The following is a 21,333-nucleotide window of genomic DNA, read 5'->3' on the forward strand; positions in this document are numbered from 1 at the left end:
CACAACCATATCTAAGAATCTGGACAGCGTTGCAATTCATTCTGATTCTAAGCCCAATTCAATAGCCACATCTGAATCTGCAAATTCATTTTTTCTTGTTTCATTTCAAAACATTATATTAAATAATGGTGGATTCAATGTGGGTCGGTATGAAGCACGCTGCACTCATATCACAGTACATAAGCTTACATATGATGACCCAATTTGTGCTGCTGCAAAAAGGATAAAAATACATTGGTTACAAACTTATGGGTTGTGGATGCCTTAGACAAGATGGATGACGAAAGTGCTGGAAAAAGTGCCGATAAGGTTGTCGGTGCCAAGGATGAGGCTAGCACTGCATCTCTGCCTGAGAGGGTGAGCATAGGGGGCTCTCCTATGTATAAGATTGAAAGGAAGCTGGGTAAAGGTGGATTTGGACAAGTTTACATGGGTCGTCGTGTTTCTGGTCCCACGGATCAGACTATTGGTCCTGGTACCATAGAGGTTGCTCTAAAATTTGAACACAGGAGCAACAAAGGTTGTAACTATGGCCCTCCTGCTGAGTGGGGCATTTATGCCACTCTTGGAGGTAGTCCCTCCTGCTGAGGGGGGCATTTATGCCACTCTTGGAGGTAGTCATGGTGTTCCCCGTGTGCACTACAAGGGTCGTCAGGGCAAATACTATGTTATGGTTATGGATATGTTGGGCCCTAGTTTATGGGATGCTTGGAATTCTGCTGGGCAATCGATGTCTACAGAGATGGTGGCATGCATAGCTGTAGAATCTACCCACATTCTGGAGAAGATGCATTCTAGAGTTTATGTTCATGGCGATGTAAAACCTGAAAATTTCTTGCTTGGTCAGCCTGGGACACCAGATAAAAAGAGATTGTACCTCATTGACCTTGGATTAGCAACTAAATGGCGGGATAGCAGCAGTAGTCAACCTAAACATATAGACTATGACCAAAGGCCAGATGTCTTCAGGGGAACTGTTCGATATGCAAGTGTGCATGCTCATTTAGGAAGAAATTCAAGCAGGAGAGATGATTTGGAATCTCTTGCTCATACTCTAATATTTCTCCTGCGTGGAAGATTACCATGGCAAGGATACCAGGGTGACAACAAAGGCTTCCTTGTTGCAAGAAAAAAATGTCTACTTCTCCAGAGACACTCTGCTGTTTTTGCCTCAGCCATTCAAGCGATTCCTCGTTGTTCTTGACGCCTCCATCCAACATTGTTGACATCTGCGTCAATGCCCTATCAACGCCCTCGTGCCAGACCCTCGACCTCGTCCACGTCAACACCCTATCAATGCCTTCATGCCAGCTCCTCTGCCTCTACTGTCTGCTGCTGCCTGTTCGCTTATCTTCCTGCTGGCATTAAAAACGCCGCCTGACGCTACTTCAACTTTCCTCGTTCATCCGCATTTTGTTTGTCGGCTAAAAAAAAATTCGCTTATCTGTGCTCCGCTGCCAAGAGGCATAACTCCTCGATCAACAGACATCTCGCTCAGTGGGCATGTCAACAATCAAAACATTGCGTTGGAGTTTTTGGGTATAGTTATATATATACGTTATAGTTATTTATATATAACATAATTATATAAAAATATTTATATATATATAATTATTTATATATCACATAATTATATAACATACATATTATAATTATAATTTAATTAATTAATATATTTTAATTAAATTATTATTACAATTTTTTATTTTTATTAGAAGTTAAAAAAGAAAAAAATTAATTAGAGTTGAAAAAAAAAACCACTCAAAATAGAGTTATTAGCGAATTATAGACGCTGAGTCAATTTTCCGCCTTCCATATGCTGAGACGACAACCACAAAGACAATTGCCAGCAATATAGCTTTGAGGACAAAGCTTCTCAAGGAAGGGGCTATGTTATGAATATAAATCATAACAATTAATTAAATAAAATAAATATAAATATTAAATAATTAAATATTATTTAGGTTAAATAGTCATTAAATTAAGTGAAAAGGCGTGTCTAAAAGACATGCCCATTCACGAAAGGACACCTGCTTGGGTATAGAAATGCGGGTCCTCATTGTAAACATTCATCAACTTATACATTTTATATATATAATAAATTATTATTACAAATACCTGTGTATTTTAACATATTAAGTTTTCAAGCTATCAGTTTTCTAGCTTCAGCTATAGTTTTTATGCGTCAAAGAACCACTCCTCCACTACCCTAGGCACGTTTTGTGGGTTAAGAGAGGCTATTCTAGTGGTAAGTCATGCAATTACAAAGCTTGAACTCTAGGACCCAAATGACAAAGAACCAATAGAATCCATGTGATGAGAGGGTTGGCGGTGGGGGTGCCCTAGGTCCTCATGAGATTGAGAGACATCACTAGGTGATTGTTCAATTTCAACAAGTACAACCATATGCATGCTAATGTTAGCTTCGATTGTCACATGATTTTGACTTCAAGCTTCAATCTACCACAAATCTTTCTTCCACCAAATCCACATTAACTTTTGATAGGAGAAGTGGCCAATCCTTGGTTGTTTTGCTTAAAATACTAGCCCCAACACCATGGACTTGGCATTGGGTGATCTAACCACAATGCACACTTATCCATCGCTATTTGCATTCTATGAGGCAATATACTATGGAGTAGGGGTACAATCTTGAAATACATAACCCATCTTTGCCTCATCACCTCACAACTTGCCTCTTGTAGAAACCACCATCTCTTCCACATCCCCTTGTGTGACCATCAATTTGTTGGTGCCCTCCTTTTCAAATTGTTCCTTAGGATGCAACCCATTCATGCTGGTAACCTGCCATAGTGATTCAGTACAACCTCCTCTGTTAGTTTTTGTAGCATCAGAGTGTTCTAGTCTCGAAATTTTGTGGATAGGCTAAAATACAAGAGTTCTCCATAACCCATAAATCGTTTATGGAAACTCCACATAGAAGTGTCTCAATTAGATTATTAGCCTATTTTTAAATATTTCCTAAGTCTAAACTTAGGAAAAGGGGTTAACTACAGAATTACTTGAGAAAGGTGTGAATTATCTAGAAACTCACACAGATCGGTTGGGAAATATTCTTTAGCCATTGATTAAGTTTTAATCTTCGCTGTTGGAGGTCCAGCAAAATATTATAAGAAAAAGTCGATGGGTAGATGGAGAACATACAGTTGAGATTAATTTCCTTGGAGAGTTCGATTTTCCAGAGAGTAGCAGTGGTTGCTGGAAGAGTTCGAGCTTCAAAAGGGAAGTAGAGACAGAGAGAGGCAGGGACAGTTAAGTCGAAGGAAGAATTTCCAGACCCGGTGAGCATTTTGCATAGAGGCCGAGATTTTCTCCAGGAGGCTGTGCAAAGGTAGCACAAACCCTCAATTGAGCAGCTCGATTTTGCTGGAGGGGAAGATGTTTTTAGTTCCAGAGGTTGGGAAGAGTTTCCAGAGGGTCGGAGAAGCATTTTCCTAGTCAGCAGTAGGCAGGACAGCTAGATTGCCAGTGGATTTACACATCACATGTGACAAGAACCTCCAAAGTGACGCAAAGCCTGCACAGATCAAGTTGGACGACTAGCTTTTTTAGGGGCAGTTAGGTGCCAGGATTGCTTGGAGAGGGTAATTTCCCTCAGATAATTTTTGCCATTCTTTTCTTTGCAGGATTGCTGGTTTTCAGCATCTAGATTGTACTTAGATTTTTTCACTGCTGCTTAATAATTAAAACCCTTAGCTGCTCCACCAGTTTTCCCACATTGGGTTTTTTTGGGGACTTTTGTCCAAAAATAATTGTGTCAATTTTTGTGTCTACTAGAATATTTCTCAGTTTCCAGTGCTATTATTTTTCTGCAGTATTTTTGTGAAGATTGCAGTGTGTTTATTTCGTTGTTGCCGTAGCAATAAACTGTTAATTTAATTAACATTTAGAAGAAATAATACTAGTTGCTGCAATAGGATTTCAGACTTGAAATTTTCACATGGTATCAAATCGATTTTGATTAGACGGGTAAACTCAAAAGCGGAGGCCGAAATGTGCTGTTTAGAGGGAGTAGCAGGACCAATTTTTGTGGGGCTGCGCAAAGCCTAAGCTAGGCAATTCGAATTGTTGGGTAGATCGATTTTTCAGTGCAGGTTGGCAGAAAAATTCGGCTTGCCAGATTTGGTGATTCCAACAGGCAGAGGGAGAAACAATGCAGTATTTTCATTGGGCAGATTCCTTGTTTTGGCACAAAAGGGTTTTGCAGTATCAAAATCAGTGCTGGGTGGAAGAGAAAAGCACATAGAGGGAAATTTCTCTTAGGGGGGTTTCGAATTTTAGAGATCTAATTTTCCACTTGCAGATTGGCAGAAGTTGTGAGTAGTTTTTGTCACTCTAGCAGGGAGTCTGAATAGCAGATTCAACAACCAAGTAGAGGAAGAGGGAGATTTTTGACTAGATTCAGAAATGGCCACAACTGGGCTTAGAGATCAGGATAGGTTGGAGGGAGCCTCCAACTTTGTCATCTGGAAGGCTAGGATGTCCTTCCTGTTGGATGAACATGGCCTGAAAGCCTATGTGGATAATGTGGTAGCACTACCCCAGGATGCAGATCAGTGGAAGGAATATGGGAAGGAGATGGCATAGGCGAAGCGTTGATCCTGGATGGAATCCAGGACCATATAGTCTCACATGTGGCAGACAAAGGGACGACCAAGGAAATGTTGGATGCTCTCGTCCAGCTATATTAGAACACTTCTGAGCAGCGGAAGATGTTCCTGTAGGAGAAGCTAAGAAGCATTAGGATGATGAAGGGTGAAGGCATAGATTCCTTCCTCACCAGGATTCAAGAGGTATGTGATCAGCTTGTAGCCATTGGGGAGGCACCTCTACCAACAAAGCTTGTATGTTTGGCATTGAACAATGTCTTAGAGGAGTGGTAGGTGTTTGTCCAAAATATCTTATGCAAAGACACATTGCCTAGATGGGACAAGATGTGGTCAAACTTGCAGCAGGAGGAGTTGAGGCGAGCTCTATTGAAGAGCACCATTAGCGAGAGTAGCAACAAGGGCGTGAAGGGTGAGAAGGAAGAGGAGAATGTGGCCCTAGCATCGAAGGGCCCCAATCAGGGACGGGGGAAAAGAAAAAGGAAAAAGGACCTATCTAAGGTCAAGTGCTTCAGGTGTGGTGAGCTTGGCCACTATAGTATGCAATGTCCTCTCAGAAAGAAGGACAAGCATGAGAAGTATGACCAAGCGACAACGCCCACAAAGATAGATAAGATGTCCTCCAGGCTGGAGGAAGATTTCGTTATGTTTGCAACTATACCTCCAGGAGAGGGGTGGGGCGATATGGTGCTATAGTCCCAGAGTTGCACAGGGATGGGCAAGGTCCATTGAGGTGTCCTCATGGATAATTACCTTGCTACCAAGGTCCACAATATTCAATTGCAGGATGGATTAGTGTCAGTGATGTAGTTAGATTCATGGATGATAGTTATAGACTAGTAGCAGTTAGGTGCTGAGGAGCGCAATGCAGTGTTGACAGTAGAGCAGGAGGCTCAGTAGCAGAGTCATCAACAACGTAAATTCCCTAGTAAACAGTGCAGAGGCTAGTAGCAGTCAGATGCTCAGGAGACAAATGCAGCATAGAGACACATTTGATTCAGTATTTATGATGCTTCTCAGTTGCAGTTCTTGCAGGTGCAACAACAACAAATGAGAGGGCGTTGCAATGCAGATGCAGAGTTGGCAGTAGTACAATAGTGTCAACAACAACACAAATACAACATCAGAGTTGCGTAGTGGTTGGTGGGCAATGGAAGTGAATCACAATGACCAAACATCAACAATGTGACAAAGGATGATACAAAAACAGGGTGTTGTGGCAGTGGTGCAACACAAGAACACCTTCCTCGCTAAGAGGGAGTGTTAGTTTTTGTAACATTAGAGGTGTTCTAGTCTCGAAACTTTGTGGAGAGGCTAAAACACAAGAGTTCTCCATAACCTAGAAGTGTCTCAATTAGATGATTAGCCTACTTTTAAATATTTCTTGAGTCTAAACTTAGGAAAAGGGTTTAATTAATCAGAACTAATTGAGAAAAGTGTGAATTATCTAGAAATTCACATGGATCGATTGGGAAATAATATTTAGCCCTTAATTAAGTTTTAATCTTCGTCGTTGGAGGTCCAACATAAGATTATAAGAAGAAGTCGATGGGTAGATGGAGAACACACACTTGAGATCGATTTCATTGGAGAGTTCGATTTTCCGGATAGTAGTAACAATTGCCGGAAGAGTTCGAGCTTCAGAAGGGAAGCAACAATAGAGAGTGGCAGGGACAGTGAAGCAGGAGGAAGATTTTCCAGATTCGATGAGTACTTTGCAGAGACGCTGAGATTTCCTCCAGGAGGCTGCGCAGAGGCAGTGCAGACCCTCAAGTGTGCAGTTTGATTTTGTTGGAGGGGAAGACGTTTTAATTCAAGAGGTCAGGAAGAGTTTCCAAAGGGCCAAAGAAGCATTTTCCATGGCAACAACAGGCAGGACGACTAGATTGGTAGTCGATTTAGGCAGCACGTGTGATGGGCAACTCCAGAGTGATGTAGTGCCCGCGTAGTCCAAGTTGGATGGCTAGCTTTTCCAGGGGCAATCAAGTGCTGAGATTTCTCGGAGAGAGGGTAATTTACCTCAGATATTTTTTGCCAGTATTTTCTTTGTAGGATTGCCAGTTTTCGACATCGAGATTGTATTTGGATTATTTCACTGTTGCTTAGTAATTAAAACTCTCAATTGCTACATCGATTTTACAACATTGGTTTTTTTCGTGGACTTTTGTTGAAAAATAATTGTCAATTTTTGTGCGTGTGCTAGAATATTTCTCAGTTTCTAGTGCTAGTATTTTCCGTAATATTTTTGTGGAGATAACAGTGTGTTTATTTCATTGTTTCCGTAGCAATAAACGGCTAATTTAATTAACAGTTAGAAGAAATAATACTAGTTGCTACAATAGGATTTTAGACTTGAAATTTTCATATCCTCCACTTGTGCAAACGACCACTGCCCCTTGTCCACCACCACTCAGCTACAATCCCTCACATGTACATTGTTGCCCTTCCTTCATGGGGTCCCTTCATAACAAGCTAACAAAATCATCCATAGTACACAATCTGAACATTGTTGGAGATTTGATAGCGAATACCCTCAAAGTACCTGTAGCAAAGGTGGACAACAAATAAATGCACTGAATGCAAATATAAGAAGTTTATGATTCTTGAGTTCGATAGAATATTTTTGATATAGGTGTCCATTCTTGAAATACGTAGCCCATCTTTGCATCACCATCTCATCACCTACCTTTGTTAGAAACCATTTCTTCGACATCCCCATGTGTGACTATAAACTCATTAGTCCCATCTCTTTTGAACCGTATTTTAGCATGCACCCTCGTGTTGCTCAAATTGTACACAAGATTGTGACAAAGCTCAGGGCGGGGGCTGTCACTTTGATCCTTGCCCTCTTCATTTAAGTTGTCTCCTAAATGCAGGCTAAGGGGGGTAGTCCCTATAGATGAGATGATGAACAACTTGTTGGGAACCAACAAGTCAAGGAGACACAACTGAATGGCCTAGCAACTTGGTTGAAATTAAGAGGCAAGTATGATTATTAAGCACGATTTGATTAGATTCCTTAAGATTATAAGTTAGAGACCAGTGCCTCAGGAGATTAATTACTTGTTCAATATGAATTAGAAATCCAAGTTACTGGATGAACAATTGCTGCGAGATGCAAATTCTATCCTAGATGAAATACAAGACCTAAATCTATGTGATCTGCAAGCTCTTAATAAAGTTTAGTTAGATGCCCTATATAAGTCAATCCTTCTTCTCAATTCTTTTGGAACTAGTCTCGAATGCAAGTTGTAGAGAGAAGCACAAAGGAAGGAGGCTATGGCCTCATTAACAATACCTCCTATAGGGTTCTAAACACCTAGGTGTCTCCATTCCTACAAGGGATTGCCCGCAAGAGAACTGCAAGATCACCTATGTTAACTGCGAATGAGGGTCTAGAGTCCTCAAATTGTTTGAAGTAGGTGGTCCTATCTTCTTACAACCAAGCTTATGCTTGGAGGTGAATTTTAGAGATGCACTTCTAACTTAGAATGAAGATGCAAGATGTGAGTGATTGCTCCAATGAGATTATATAAATGTGTTAAGTGCTTCAATAAGATTAAATAACTTGAAATTGAAATGCTCACAATGATATTTAACTCAACATGGCAAGAACAAGTAAATGAAGCACTTAGAGAATAAGTAAAAGATTATCTCAATGAAGCAAGATAAATAATACCAATGAAACACAATTAGTAATTCCAATTTCTTCAAGAGCTTAGCAATGTGTCAACAAGATCTCATTCAATTCTTCTCATGGTAATGTGATTTAACAATTAGGCACAAGAAGCAAATCTTATAGCACTTATCACTTAGATCATAAGTCCATGAAGCACATTAGATGATCTCAAACACAATATTAACAAGCACAATAAGAAACTGCTAACAATGATTTTTTATACAAGGCTAATGCAATGGGATGGCAATGCAAAGATGCAAATGCAAGAGTTAGAATGCCAAAGATGAGAAGCTAAGATATGCTATGGAAAATGCAATATGAAAGATACAAATCAAATGTCAATGCAATGTTTTGCAATGATAAAAAGAGATGTAAGAGATGCAATGGAAGGCTATTATCAAGACACCAATGTAATTCAAGATATTCAAGAGCTCCTTTTACACTATATCAATGTTATAGATCAGCCCACACACTTATGCAATATCAATCCCGCAATGCCAAGACCTTAAGCAGTTAAGAAATGATTTTAAGGCTTATTAGAATTGAATCTCAGGCACTTATTTCAAATCTGATCAGACCTCTTTAATAATGATATCAGTCCAATGTTTCAATTGCAAATGAGACAAAACTTTGACAAATTTGCCCTTAAGTGTATTAGTGAATTACTTTAGGATCTTAAGGTTGTTAGATTAGTTTTAGGACCTTGTCTTAATGATTACATGCAACTACTTATGCCACTGCTGTTAACACTACAGATTGTTAGTTTTTGGTAGCATCAGATGTGCTCTAGCCATAAAAATTGGTGGAGAGGCTAAGGCACATGAGTTCTAAAGGACCCAGAAACCGTTTGGTGAAATTCCACCCGGATTGTATTTTATTAAAATAATTAATATTTTTAATGGGGTTCCTAAGTCTAAACTTAGGAAAATTAAAGTATTAATGGGTATTAATCAAAATATAGGTGAGAATGTTCTAGAAGGTGGATCAAGTGAAGTTTTTAATCTTAGCTGTTGATTCGAGACTTAATCTCGACCGTTGAAGTCTCAACAAGAAAAGTATAAGAAGGAGGCTTGGGGTTCATTCAGGAATACACCGAGAGAACAAATTGATCTAGAGTTCGAAATTTCTGGGGCTTGGAAGTTGAGAAATTCGAACTAAGTGATCATTCTGCAGCAGAGGGGCAGGGATAGTTCAAGAATACTGGGCAGAGAGGCAGAGAGCCACCAGTGGAGGTAGCGCAACACTTAGAGGGACTGATGCTGGGCCAGTTTGGGCCCACGCAGGCTTGACGCAGAGCCAGAAGGGCCAAAGCAGAAGGGAAGCTGCCTTTACAGAGAAATTCAGATTTGTCGGGGAGCTGCTAGAACAACCGGGAGAGGTTGACGTAGAAGCTCCAAGAGGCAGATGAAACAGCGCAGGGTTGATGTAGAGCCTCCAAGGCTGATGCAGGGCCTACGCAGGGCCATCGCAGAGATAGTCGGGGGTTTGCCAGTTCTGCTGTCGGATCAGCCGGAAACTGTTGGGTGAAGTGAGGTAATCTCACTCAGTTTTTCCACCATTATATTTTTCTCTGTAATTGGATTGCCGGGAGGGCATCCAACATTGTATTCAGAACTACTGCTTAATAATATAAAATCCTAGAGCTGCCGCACTGGTTTTCCCGCATTGGGTTTTTCTGTGGCCTATTTTGTCCAAAAATAACAATGTCCTAGGTATCTTGTTCTTTGCTCAATTTCTTGTTTCATGTAATCAAATTAAATTGGTGTAGGCTGCAGAAGTAATTTACTTAAGTATTTTTTAGAAAATAACTTGATAATGTATATTAAAATCAAGTAGAAGTAAATTTATTTTTGCTGCAGTAGGGGTTCCTTGAGTATAGGAATTTTCACCAGTTATCGAAGCATTGATTTTGAAACAGGAAGAGCAGATCCAACATTGGACAGAGAGGCCAATAGTTGCATTTGGCAGCAATTCGAATCCCCTTGAAGGGATTGTTCAGTCCTTGTCGGGAAAGCAGAGATTCTGAGGAAATCTCTCTCTGAGAGAGTCGACAAAAACGTACGATTTTTTGTTCGTGAGCTTGTAGAGGCAGAGGGAGTGACGCACAACCTCAACGCAGTGCTTGAAGGGCGTAGTTTCTGCCGGGGCAAAAGTCCATCGGAAAAGAGCGAAGACACATAGAAGGGGAATTTTCTCCTCAGAGGACATTTCTAGCCAAAAGTTCAAATTTTTTCACTTGCCGGGCAACAGACCAGTGCTGCGCAGTGACTAGAGGAGTCAATTCAACAGTTTGGGTGAGATGGCTTCACATGGGCTCAGAGATCAAGACAGGTTGGAAGGAGCTTCCAACTATGTCATATGAAGAATAAAATCTTAGATGTTCTGGAGGAGTACGATCTCGAAGCTTACGTCTAGAGTGTTGTGGCTGTCCCTGCAGACAATGATCAGAGGAAGAAGTACAAGGCCGAGTAGGCAAAGGCAAAGAGGTACATACTCGATGGAGTTCGAGATAATGTGGTCTCACACTTGCAGGGCAAAGATACAACCCAAGAAATGTGGGAAGCTTTGTCTTCACTGTATGAAGGTTCTTCCGAACAACGGAAGATGTACTTAGAACAAAAGTTGCAGTGAACATTGATGTAGAAGGGAGAAGGGGTTAACTCCTATCTTCAACGTCTTCAGGGCACCAGAGACCAACTTGCTACAGTGGGGTCTACCCCTCAGTCTACCGTGATGGTAAGGATGGTCCTGAATGGAGTCTCGAATGAATGGAAAGTCTCCGTCCAAAGTATACTGGGCAGGGAAAGACTACCTTCATGGGAGGAGATGTGGGCAACCCTTCAACAGGAAAAATTAAGGAGGGGTCTGGTTAAGGTCGACCTCAATGGCAGCAATGGGAGTGGCAAAAGACCAAGGAGGAGGAGGAGAACGCATCTCTAGCATCAAAGGGACGACAAAAGCAAAAGCGGAAGGACATTTCGAAGGTGAAATGTTTCAGATGTGGCGAGATGGGCCACTTTGCATCCCAGTGTCCTTTGAAGCAAAAGGATAAGGATGAGAAACATGATCCTAAGGCTACTCTAGCAAAAATTGATGAAGATGAGTTTGCCATGAGTGCCCACGCATCTCCAGGAGGGAAATGGGGTGATATAGAACTGTAGTCAAGAGGACTACATGTGGGCAGGATCCTTGAGGAACCCACCTCTTGGATCAATTCCTTGCTACAGGAGCCCGAGATTCAACAGTAGCGAGATGGACTTAGTGTCAGATGATGCAGTGGGTTGGTTGGAGAGACAGATGCAGTAGCCTGAGATCAGAGACTGATCAACGTTGAGCAAGGTTGGCAGTAGTGCAGATGGCACAGTGTAGAAGTCAGCAATGACGCAGAAGATTCAAAGGGTCAGAGACTAGTAGCAGTGAGATGCCAACGTTCACATGGTATTATGCTAAACACAGTTAGTTCAATAATTTTGGGTGTTTTACAGTTGCTTCTCTTAGCAACTGAGTTGCAGTACGGTTGAAGTGGTAGTAGTGGCAGTGCTAGCTGCATAGCAGATGCAACATTTGAGAGGGAGCTGTAGTACAAATGCAGTAGTGGTAGTGGCAGTTGTACAGTAGCAGCAGTAGCATAGTGTTGATGGCAGCAACAGTGTGGAAAGGAGATGCTTCAGAGACAGAGCAACATGCAGTTGGACATTGTTGCTAGAGCACATTCCTCGCTAAGAGGGAGTGTTAGTTTTTGGTAGCATCGAATGTGCTCTAGCCATGAAAATTGGTGGAGAGGCTAAGGCACATGAGTTCTAAAGAACCCAGAAACTGTTTGGTGAAATTCCACCCGGATTGTATTTTATTAAAATAATTAATATTTTTAATGGGGTTCCTAAGTCTAAACTTCGGAAAATTAAAGTATTAATGGGTATTAGTCAAAATATGGGTGAGAATGTTCTAGAAAGCAGATCAAGTCAAGTTTTTAATCTTAGCCTTTGATTAGAGGCTTAATCTCGGCTGTTGAAGTCTCAATGAGAAAAGTATAAGAAGGAGGCTTGGGGTTCATTCAGGAATACACCGAGAGAACGAATTGATCTAGAGTTCAAAATTTTTGGGGCTTGGAAGCTGAGAAATTCGAACTAAGTGATCATTTTGCAGTAGAGGGGTGGGGATAGTTCGAGAATACTGGGCAGAGAGGCGGAGAGCCACTAGTGGAGGCAACACAGCACCTAGAGGGACTAACGCTTGGTCAGTTTAGGCCCATGCAGGCTGGACGCAGAGCTATAAGGGCCAACAAAGAAGGGAAACTGCCTTCACGCAAAAATCCAGAACTATTGGGGAGCTGCGAGAACAACTGGGAGAGGTTGACGCAGAAGCTCTAAGAGGTCAAAGAGACAATGCAAGGATGACGTAGAGCCTCTAAAGCTGATGCAGGGCCTACGGAAAGATAGCAGGGGGTTTGCTGGTTCTATTGCTGGATCAACTAGAAATTGCCGGGAGAAGTTAGGTAATCTCACACAGTTTTTCCGCCATGATATTTTTCTCTGTAACTGGATTGCCAGGAGGGCATCTAGCATTGTATTCAGAACTACTGCTTAATAATATAAAACCCTTAGAGCTGCTGCACCGATTTCCTGCGTTGGGTTTTTCCGGTCCTATATATCTTGTTCTTTGCTCAGTTTCTTGTTTCATGTAATCAAATTAAATTGGTGTGGGTTGCAGAAGTAATTTGCTTCAATATTTTTCAGAAAATAACTTGATAATGTATATTAAAATCAAGTAGGAGAAGTAAATCCAGTTTTGTTGTAGTAGGGGTTCCTTGAGTATAGGAATTTTCACACAGATCTGATGTAAAATTTAGACAGTGAAAAGGAAAGGATGAGGATAATAGAAGCAAACCCTTAGGCCTAGTGGCCTATGCCAAGTTTGGAGATAGGAGAGAAATTACTCCTCCAATGCCTGCACTCATAAAAGCTTAGCTTGATATACAAGGCGCAAACCTCATAGATCACTGCAACCACAAATTCTTAGTTCAAACACTCATGCAAATAATGGATCAGACTTGTAGAGACCTAGCTAGCAAGGCTAGGGCATAGAGTTTCGATGTCTTAGCCTTGTAACCTAAGTTGCACGAAACGGGGAAACGGGTATGAGTTTCCGAAATGGGCACGGGTACGAAACGCGACCTCCCCAAATTTTGGAAACGGGGAAACGCGAATATCTATATATATATATATATATATATCAGAATTTAGGACATTTAAGAAATGTTATGTGCAATCATAAAGCATACATGATACATTATAATTTATTACATTTAAACATTATGATTAAATTTAGAAGCCACTTTAGTCACCCAATAAAAAAATAGAAAACCAAATAATAAAAAAAACATAAGAAAAAGTCAATTTGCATGAGGAAACTCTGCTGTATGGCTCAAAAACTTGTTTCTAGCTGTACCGGTCACGTTTCCTCCTCGAGAAACGGGCCAGTACGGCCGGAAACGAGTTTTCAGGCCATACGGTACGGGTTTCCTCGTTTCCATTTCGTTTTCGTACGGAAACGGACCCTAGACCCATGTTTCCTGCAACTCAGCTCGTAACCCTTCAAAAACACTTGCAACACCAATGGATTAACCTTAAAAGAAATATATATGATGGATCTAGCCCTCCAAGGGTTGCAACTAGGCTTAGGAAGCCCAATGAGGCTTGCAACCTAGTAGGAAAGAGGCTCTAGGTCTCACGACTAGGTCTTTTAGCCCTCCTTATGCTAGCGGCCAGGCCTCCAAGGGCTAGAGTTATGAAGCAAATTAACTTTTGGCCCTTGAAACCCTTCCTTAATGGATAATGAGCCTGCAAAACAAATATTAGCCCACAAATACCACTACAAACCCCTGCCAAAATCACTGTAGGCCTGCAAAACAAAATGTTAGTCCTTAAAATCAATCGCAAGCCAAATTTTAAAGTCTCGAAGGGCTGCGGCTAAGGCTTTGAGGCCTAATTAGCCTTGCGACTAGCTATTGGAGGCCAAAATGGGGGTGCATCTAGGGCTTTTACCCCTCAAACCCTTGCGGATAGGCCATAAAAGGCCTCAAATCCTTGCGACTGGCTCAAATAGGTACAAAGATGATCTTTAAAGCCCAAAACAATGATGAAAACCACAAGAGACACCTGCAACCTTCAAATGTTAGCAAATGACACCAAACCACGAATTTTCAGTGAAAAAGGGCTCATAGGGCTAGCGGCCTCCTCTTCTAGGCTAGGCGTTGAAGCTTGGAGAGGCAAGTTTTCTAGATCTAGGCCTATAGGCCCTAGATCAGGCCTTAAACCTTGAAAGACCTTGATCTTTTGCTTTGACGACTCCTTCCAACGCTAAAAACCCTCTCAAACCCAATCGTCTAGGCTTGGTGAGGGCTACGATCCTCACACTTGAGTTTGTCTTTGAAAATTTGATCCTTTGGCATCTACAAGATAAATAAATAGAGCCCAAGACACAAGATCTAGAAATTTCTAAGATAAAACCCCAAAACTATTATTTACAAATGAGGAAAATAATATACAAGGGTTAGAATAATTTACAAAGTAATTTACAATAATATACAAGAAAATATTAGCTCTAATTAGTTAATAATTCATTTATAGCCCAAGTAGATTTCGAACAATAATTTGATGGAAATATTTTGAATTTGATGTACAAACCCAATCCCTGCACAATAGATCGTTAGATAAGCTCAAGGCCCAAATAAGGTTTGGTCACCATAGAGTCCATGAATTTGGGCTTCCCCAAGGGCTGAATCACCTAAAAAGATCTCTACACACTTGAAAGATAAATTATTAGCTTCATAGGGGTTTGATTGACACAAATAGGCTAGAGATCTAGAGATACCTACTAGATCTACTAGCTTCTAAGTGTTTACTCTAGCCCAAAACCTAAAGCAAGATACCTGTGCTAATAGATAGTCCAACCATTGGCTTACCCCTCTAATAAATCTGTTTCGAGGGCTGTCATTTTGAGTTTACCGCAATAATTAAGAAATGATATCAAGGGTCTTTTACAGGTCACATCAATCCTAGGGTATTCGTTGTTATCTTGTTCTGGTAACTAACTTTTTACAAAACCTCCTTGTTTGGAGGAAATGATTCTTGGGAGGGCCTTCTTGATTCTGTTTGCTATTGTTTTGGATATCAGTTTGTTTACTGTCTTGGACAATGAGTTTTACCTGAAACCACCTAGTGAAATTGCTTGTGCTTTTCTAGGGACCAGAACTGTGTCCAATAGGTTGTTATTATGGTATTATGTTTTAGAATATTGTTCCAAAATTTGATCTTGAAGATGATCATTTGTGTGCAGCTACTCTTTGCTCCGGTTCTGTATTATATTTGCTCCATATGCATGGGAATAAAACTAAGAAATCAAATCAAGATTCAAAACCATTATTTTTTGATGAATGAGATCCTTACTGTTAGTTCCAGTTGTTCTACCACTGCATAATCCCTGCATTATATTACTTATTTTAACGCCCTGTATCTACAATATATTATATTTTGAACAAGTCTATTTCATATTTCTATGGAATATTTAGCAGATATTATTTGATGAATACTGGCATGCTAATCTGGAACACATTGTCTGCTTTGCAGTGCCTGCTTGTGAAAGGTTGGAAGTCAGGGGCAAGTTGGAGTTTCCCTCGTGGAAAGAAAGCCAAGGATGAAGAAGACCACAAGTGTGCCATCAGAGAAGTATGCCTCACAAGCCCTTGTTTTCCAAGTTTCCCTCCAGTTATATTGTGGTATGCTTGTTCTTTTTATAATTACTGACTTGGCATGGGATGTTTTGTTCACCTTTATATCCTACTTGTACTTTTGTGCCCTTCTTCAGTATGGTAATGTTGTCTCTACCTGGTGGTGGATTTTTCAACATATGGTTTCGTATTTAGCATGTCACTTCTCTGCTAGAGGTTTTGTATTTTTAATGTGGACTACTTGCAGCTGTAAGCTTCCTGATATAAAAACGCCTCCATTTTTATTTCAATATATCTAACTAGACCAAGTCTCCTAAGAGTGTTCCCTACCTTTGTAGGGGTGGCTAAGTAGTCAACCCTATTAGGTGCTTCCAACCCCAAAGGGGAGGTGGAATTTCCAAGGTCAACCCTTCAATCATAAGTGCTAGTGCAAGTGACAATGGATGGGAAGGACTTCATGACTTAATAAGTGTGCCAGAGGTCATGAGCAAAGAAGTGCTTTCTTAGGTAAGGGGTCCCCAAAAAACAATCCTAACTCTAGGAATCTCCATAAGGACAAGGGTGCTCATCTATCAAGGTAAAGATCACATGATAAGTCAATTAGCATAGCATTTGAATGGCTAGATCTCCTAAAAATATGTGCAAAGAGATGTTCATAATCAAATCAATCATAGGTCGAAATGAATGATCCACACATGCAACCGACGAGTATCCTCTAGTCAATGTATTGCACCATAGTCCTAATAACAAGGCATAACATATAATCCCAGTGCTCTAGGAAACAAACAAGAGTTGAATAAATACTCCAATGAACAACCCTCAATAAAACACCTTAGCAATGACATATAGTGTGTTGGAATGTGTACAACAATGGTATGCTATTCATCAAGCCCAAGCCCAATGATCTGTAGAAAAATGTGTAACTAGGTTCGGTCTTCATAAATATGAAATGTACTTTTGATTCTTGTATATTGTAAAATGAAAGAAAAATTATTATTATTATTTTGAAGCATGGGTTTCATGCTCAAGGTCTTTTATTTTAGAGGTCAAGGACCCATTGAGTGCTTCTAGGGTGTCCTAGGTCAAGAAGTCAAAAGAGTCATTGCCATATGTTGAATACCCCATTGGGCACATTGTAAATTGTAAAGAAAATTATTTTTGTATTTAAGTGTCAAACTACCCTTCAAAACCAAGTCGGCCTAATAGCTAAGAAGTCGGCCTATTTTGAGGAGCTTTGTCCACCTTAGAAGCCTATATAAAGGAGGGAACTCGACCTCTTTTGGACTCACATTCACTTCTCATCATCTAAGCAAAGAAGAAGAGCAAGAAGGCTAGCGAAGAAGGAGAAGGACGAAGGAAGAATTTTTTGGGCTAATTCTCTCACATGTGCGAAGAAGAAGAGCTAGGGTTTGCTGCTTCAAGGTCAAAATTCTCAAGTTGCTAGAAGAAGATTGAAGTTGCTGGAAGAGGAGCCTATTAGGTCACTCTCTAGCCCTAGACAAGGAAGCAAGTCAAGCGAAGCTGCTAGGAGGCCTTGGAAGGCTAATTTTTGCTCACACATGTGGATGTAGTGGCAGTTGTAGCGGCCAGAAATTTCAGACCTGCAGTAGAGGACGAAATTCTGTCGCTGGAGGTTGATGTTGTGCTGCTGACTGGGTTAGATTTGGACAAAGGAAGCACATCATCAAGAAGGTCAGACTTGGTATTGGAAGGGTATTGGTCTTGGTCTAGACTCTAGATGTCTTGGAATTTGTCAATTGCAGAACCTATAAGAAGAGAAAAGATTTACGGGTTTTCCTTCCAAATGGAGAGGTTTTGGCTCTGGCTTGCAGCATATATCCTTTGTTCTTGTGTACTAGTTCATCTTGTTTTGGTAGCTGTTTGATGATAAGAACAAACATAATAATAAGAGAAGAAACTAATAAGTAAGAAAAGAGTAAAAAGACATCACAAGCAGTTATCAAGAAAAGAGAAATCACCCTAACTACTGCCCTTTTGATTTCTCAACATGATCCATGACATCAACTTGTATCTTTGTGAAATGTGTGATGAGGATGCCAACTGAATGATAATAAATGGTACATTTGCGCCTCAAATGCCAGAAATATTACTTAAAAGCCAACATTCTCCAACATAGCCTGCTTGGGCATGGTCTTCAAACTGGATTAAAATTGTCATGCTACATGAACGGCAACACCTTCATTGTTGCATTACCTCTTATGCCTCGCATAAGAGAGAGCAAAAGAACTTTTCCTGGAGCAGGATTGTTATCAGATCTTTTAAGTTCAATCTATATGGTTGTGAGGTCATCATTTTTTTTCCTTTGAAGATTAATTGCATTTTTTGCTATGTTATTTTGATTGTTGAAAGCTCTGCTGAACTGCTTTCTTGATTTTCTGAAATTTCACATATCTGTCTCTGACAATATTGAAGAATTTCAAAGTAAGCTTCATGGTATATTTTCTCAGGTTTATTGTGAGTATTGGAATGTCTGAAGTAAGCTTTGTGGCATATTTTCTGAGGTTTATTTTGAGCGTTGGAATGTGTAAGGAATAGCAGTCTTTCTCATTGTAGGGACCAAGATAATATTCTGTTCTGCCAATGTGTTTCTTCTAGCTCATACAGTAAAGCTAAATCCTTTTCAGTGAGTTTACGTCACTTACTCTGATTTGTATCATTATTTACAATTGTGTTCACATGTTTTACTTATAGTGCTTTGTTTGAAATCATTATATTTATTTTTTGACTATTGAATCCTTATATCTATCTGTTAAATTGTATTCGTACATATATTTGTGCAAGTGACACACCAAGTTTGTAACTGAATATTCTTGGTAGCTTAAGAGACGCATCACTCATTCTATGACACATCTTATTTTCATGGAATTGCACTTGTTGAGGAGTTACATTACAGTGAGTGACATTGTCACATAGATTAATATTATTTGGAGAAAAAATATTGATACACAACATGACAAAATTATTTGTCACTGCACTCAATAAATTAAACAGTATTTCTAACGAGGCCTTTTTGAAGCCCCTTGCTCAACAAATGATTTCTTTGCTTCAATTTTAATGCGTTAATAGTACATTAAAGTGGGTGAAAATAGCCTTCCATGGACTGATTGACATTTGTCTCTTTTTAACTTTGGTGGTAAGTGCTCCTGTTTGCATTCTAACCAGGATATTATTTCCTCTTGTTTGAATATCTGCAGGTATTTGAAGAAACAGGATTTGATGTATCTAAGCTTTTGAATGTTGATGACAACATAGAAGTTATTATAGGACAGCAAAGAGTGCGCCTGTACATCATTGGTGGAGTGAAGGATGACACAGTGTTTGCACCACAAACTAAAAAGGAGATTAGTGTATGTTGGCTTTCCTTTTATTGCAGTTTTATTAACATTTCATCATGCAGATGAACTTAGAAATGATTTAACCCCTCATTTTACTTCCTTCTTGCTCATTCAATATTTGATTAGTATCTTGGGTTTTATATCTGTTTTGAAATGTCGGATATTTAGTGAGACAGTTGTTATCTTGTATGTGCATGTAACTGTTTCTGTTTGTCAGAAATATGCACGAGTCTGTCCAAAGGAAGATTCACACTTTGGCATTATATATAGAGACATTTAGGATATGAAAGTAACTATCATCAAACCAGTAATCTACTACAGAGTGATTTTTCTATGTTTTATTTTTATCAGCTGCTTCTTTGATCTGAGGTCAGGAGAAATAGATGAGAGATTCTGTCTTGTGCAATGTGATTTCTAGTCCTCTGAGAGTATCTCATGTTCAACCACATTATGAAGGAATTTTTGTGAAGTGCATTATGAAGGAATTTTTTGAAGTGCTAGAGGCAAAGGTAATTAGTGAGCATGCAGTAGACCAATATCATAACATGCAAAACCGCATATCTAGGATTTTTTTAAAAGAGGTGAAGGCAAAAGTATTTAGTGAGCAAGCAATAGACCAACATCATGATATGCAGCATAACTATGTTTGAATTGGCATTGGAGAACAACTACTAATGTGGATAATAATGTGTACAATTCTTAAAGATCAACGATGAGAATGGGAAACATGTTATTTTCCAGTCCTTTTTGATCAACAAATATTTTATTATTCAAATTATTTGTGAAAATGAGTTTACTGGATTTAACATTTAGATTCATACTACTATTTGTGTATAAGTAAATATTTTGATGAAGATTTGATTGTGATAGCCAAATGCAGGTCTTTTCAGAATGAATTGAGAATGTGGAGGCAAGGGATGATGGAAAAGTTATTAGGGGTTCATTGTTGTGATTGTGGTATTGGAGATAGATAGGCACAAGGAACAGCCAGAAGCAACATTCTAGACTTAGTCAATGCAAGGGAAGGGTTTGCCTTTGGTGTTTGGCCTAAATTTACCCTTGGAATTGCATTGGTCTTTAGTACAGAATAAATTTAGGATATCTTTATTGCAAAATTTGTATTGCTGTGCTTAGAAGTGTTTGCAGTAACATGCTATTGAGTTTTGAAATGGGGAAAATAATAAAACATGAAGGGGAAAAAATACACTCGTGTCCTGAAAATACTAAAATTGTGATATATATTTAGAAAACAAATATATGCATATATTATATAGTATATACCATAAACCTGAGATTTTATCATGTAGAATTTTGTTCTTCCTTTTTGGCTTTATGTTTTTGCTTACTCATCCTTCAAAATTGTTTTTTACATGCTGTTTTATCCCTTTAGGCAGATGATCACGTTCTCATGTTTGTTTTTTTTGTCTCACCGAGGTTAAGGAAAGGTGGGACAGGCAAACACTGCCTTGATTGCAATCTGCTTTATAAACAATAGAAACCAGTGTTGCAAACATCCCGATTTTATTGCCAAAAAATCGCGATTTTTTGGCCTAGCTGATGTTTGCTGATTTTTACCAATATTTTGGTGGTATCTTAATTTTGCCGATGGTTGCTGATTTTTACGGATGTTTTCTCCATTTGTACAATTTTGTTGTTTTTCAGACTCTCTGCTGATTTTATTCCGATGCTGATCTTTGCAACATTGATAGAAACACATTTCTTCAATTTTTGGAAAGTCCTGCTAGAATAAATTAATAATGATGTTTTGTATTTGGATCTATTTTTGTTGTTGCCTATGACTGTAAAATAGAGATATATGGATTTGCAGATATTTCTTCAAGAACCATATTTCTTCATCTTGCATTCTGAAATAGATTTTAACTGCCAATGGGGATTTGGTTCATTGGTGAAATTGATGGAGTATTAAGACATCCACCAAGG

The 21,333-nt window shown here is 39.5% G+C and overlaps 1 protein-coding gene and 1 pseudogene across 3 annotated transcripts in view; both read left to right on the top strand.

The window, feature by feature from the left end:
* Window positions 1-21,333, top strand: part of DCP2 (decapping 2) — a 214,430-nt gene that overhangs the window by 107,553 nt on the left and 85,544 nt on the right. For both annotated transcript variants that reach the window (XM_089377456.1, XM_089377455.1), the window contains exons 4-5: window positions 15,936-16,034; window positions 19,252-19,404. In XM_089377456.1, the coding sequence (XP_089233582.1) occupies window positions 15,936-16,034; window positions 19,252-19,404 (252 nt within the window). The remainder of the gene's footprint in view (window positions 1-15,935; window positions 16,035-19,251; window positions 19,405-21,333) is intronic.
* Window positions 273-1,204, top strand: LOC149226226 (casein kinase 1-like protein HD16 pseudogene; annotated as a pseudogene). The gene is made up of 2 exons (XR_016247629.1): window positions 273-571; window positions 615-1,204. The product of XR_016247629.1 is annotated as a casein kinase 1-like protein HD16 pseudogene (transcript).

The sequence above is a fragment of the Pinus tabuliformis genome, chromosome J (genome assembly GCF_031772625.1).
Source record: "Pinus tabuliformis cultivar Carrire ecotype Pingquan chromosome J, CPIR1, whole genome shotgun sequence".
Taxonomy (NCBI): domain Eukaryota; kingdom Viridiplantae; phylum Streptophyta; class Pinopsida; order Pinales; family Pinaceae; genus Pinus; species Pinus tabuliformis.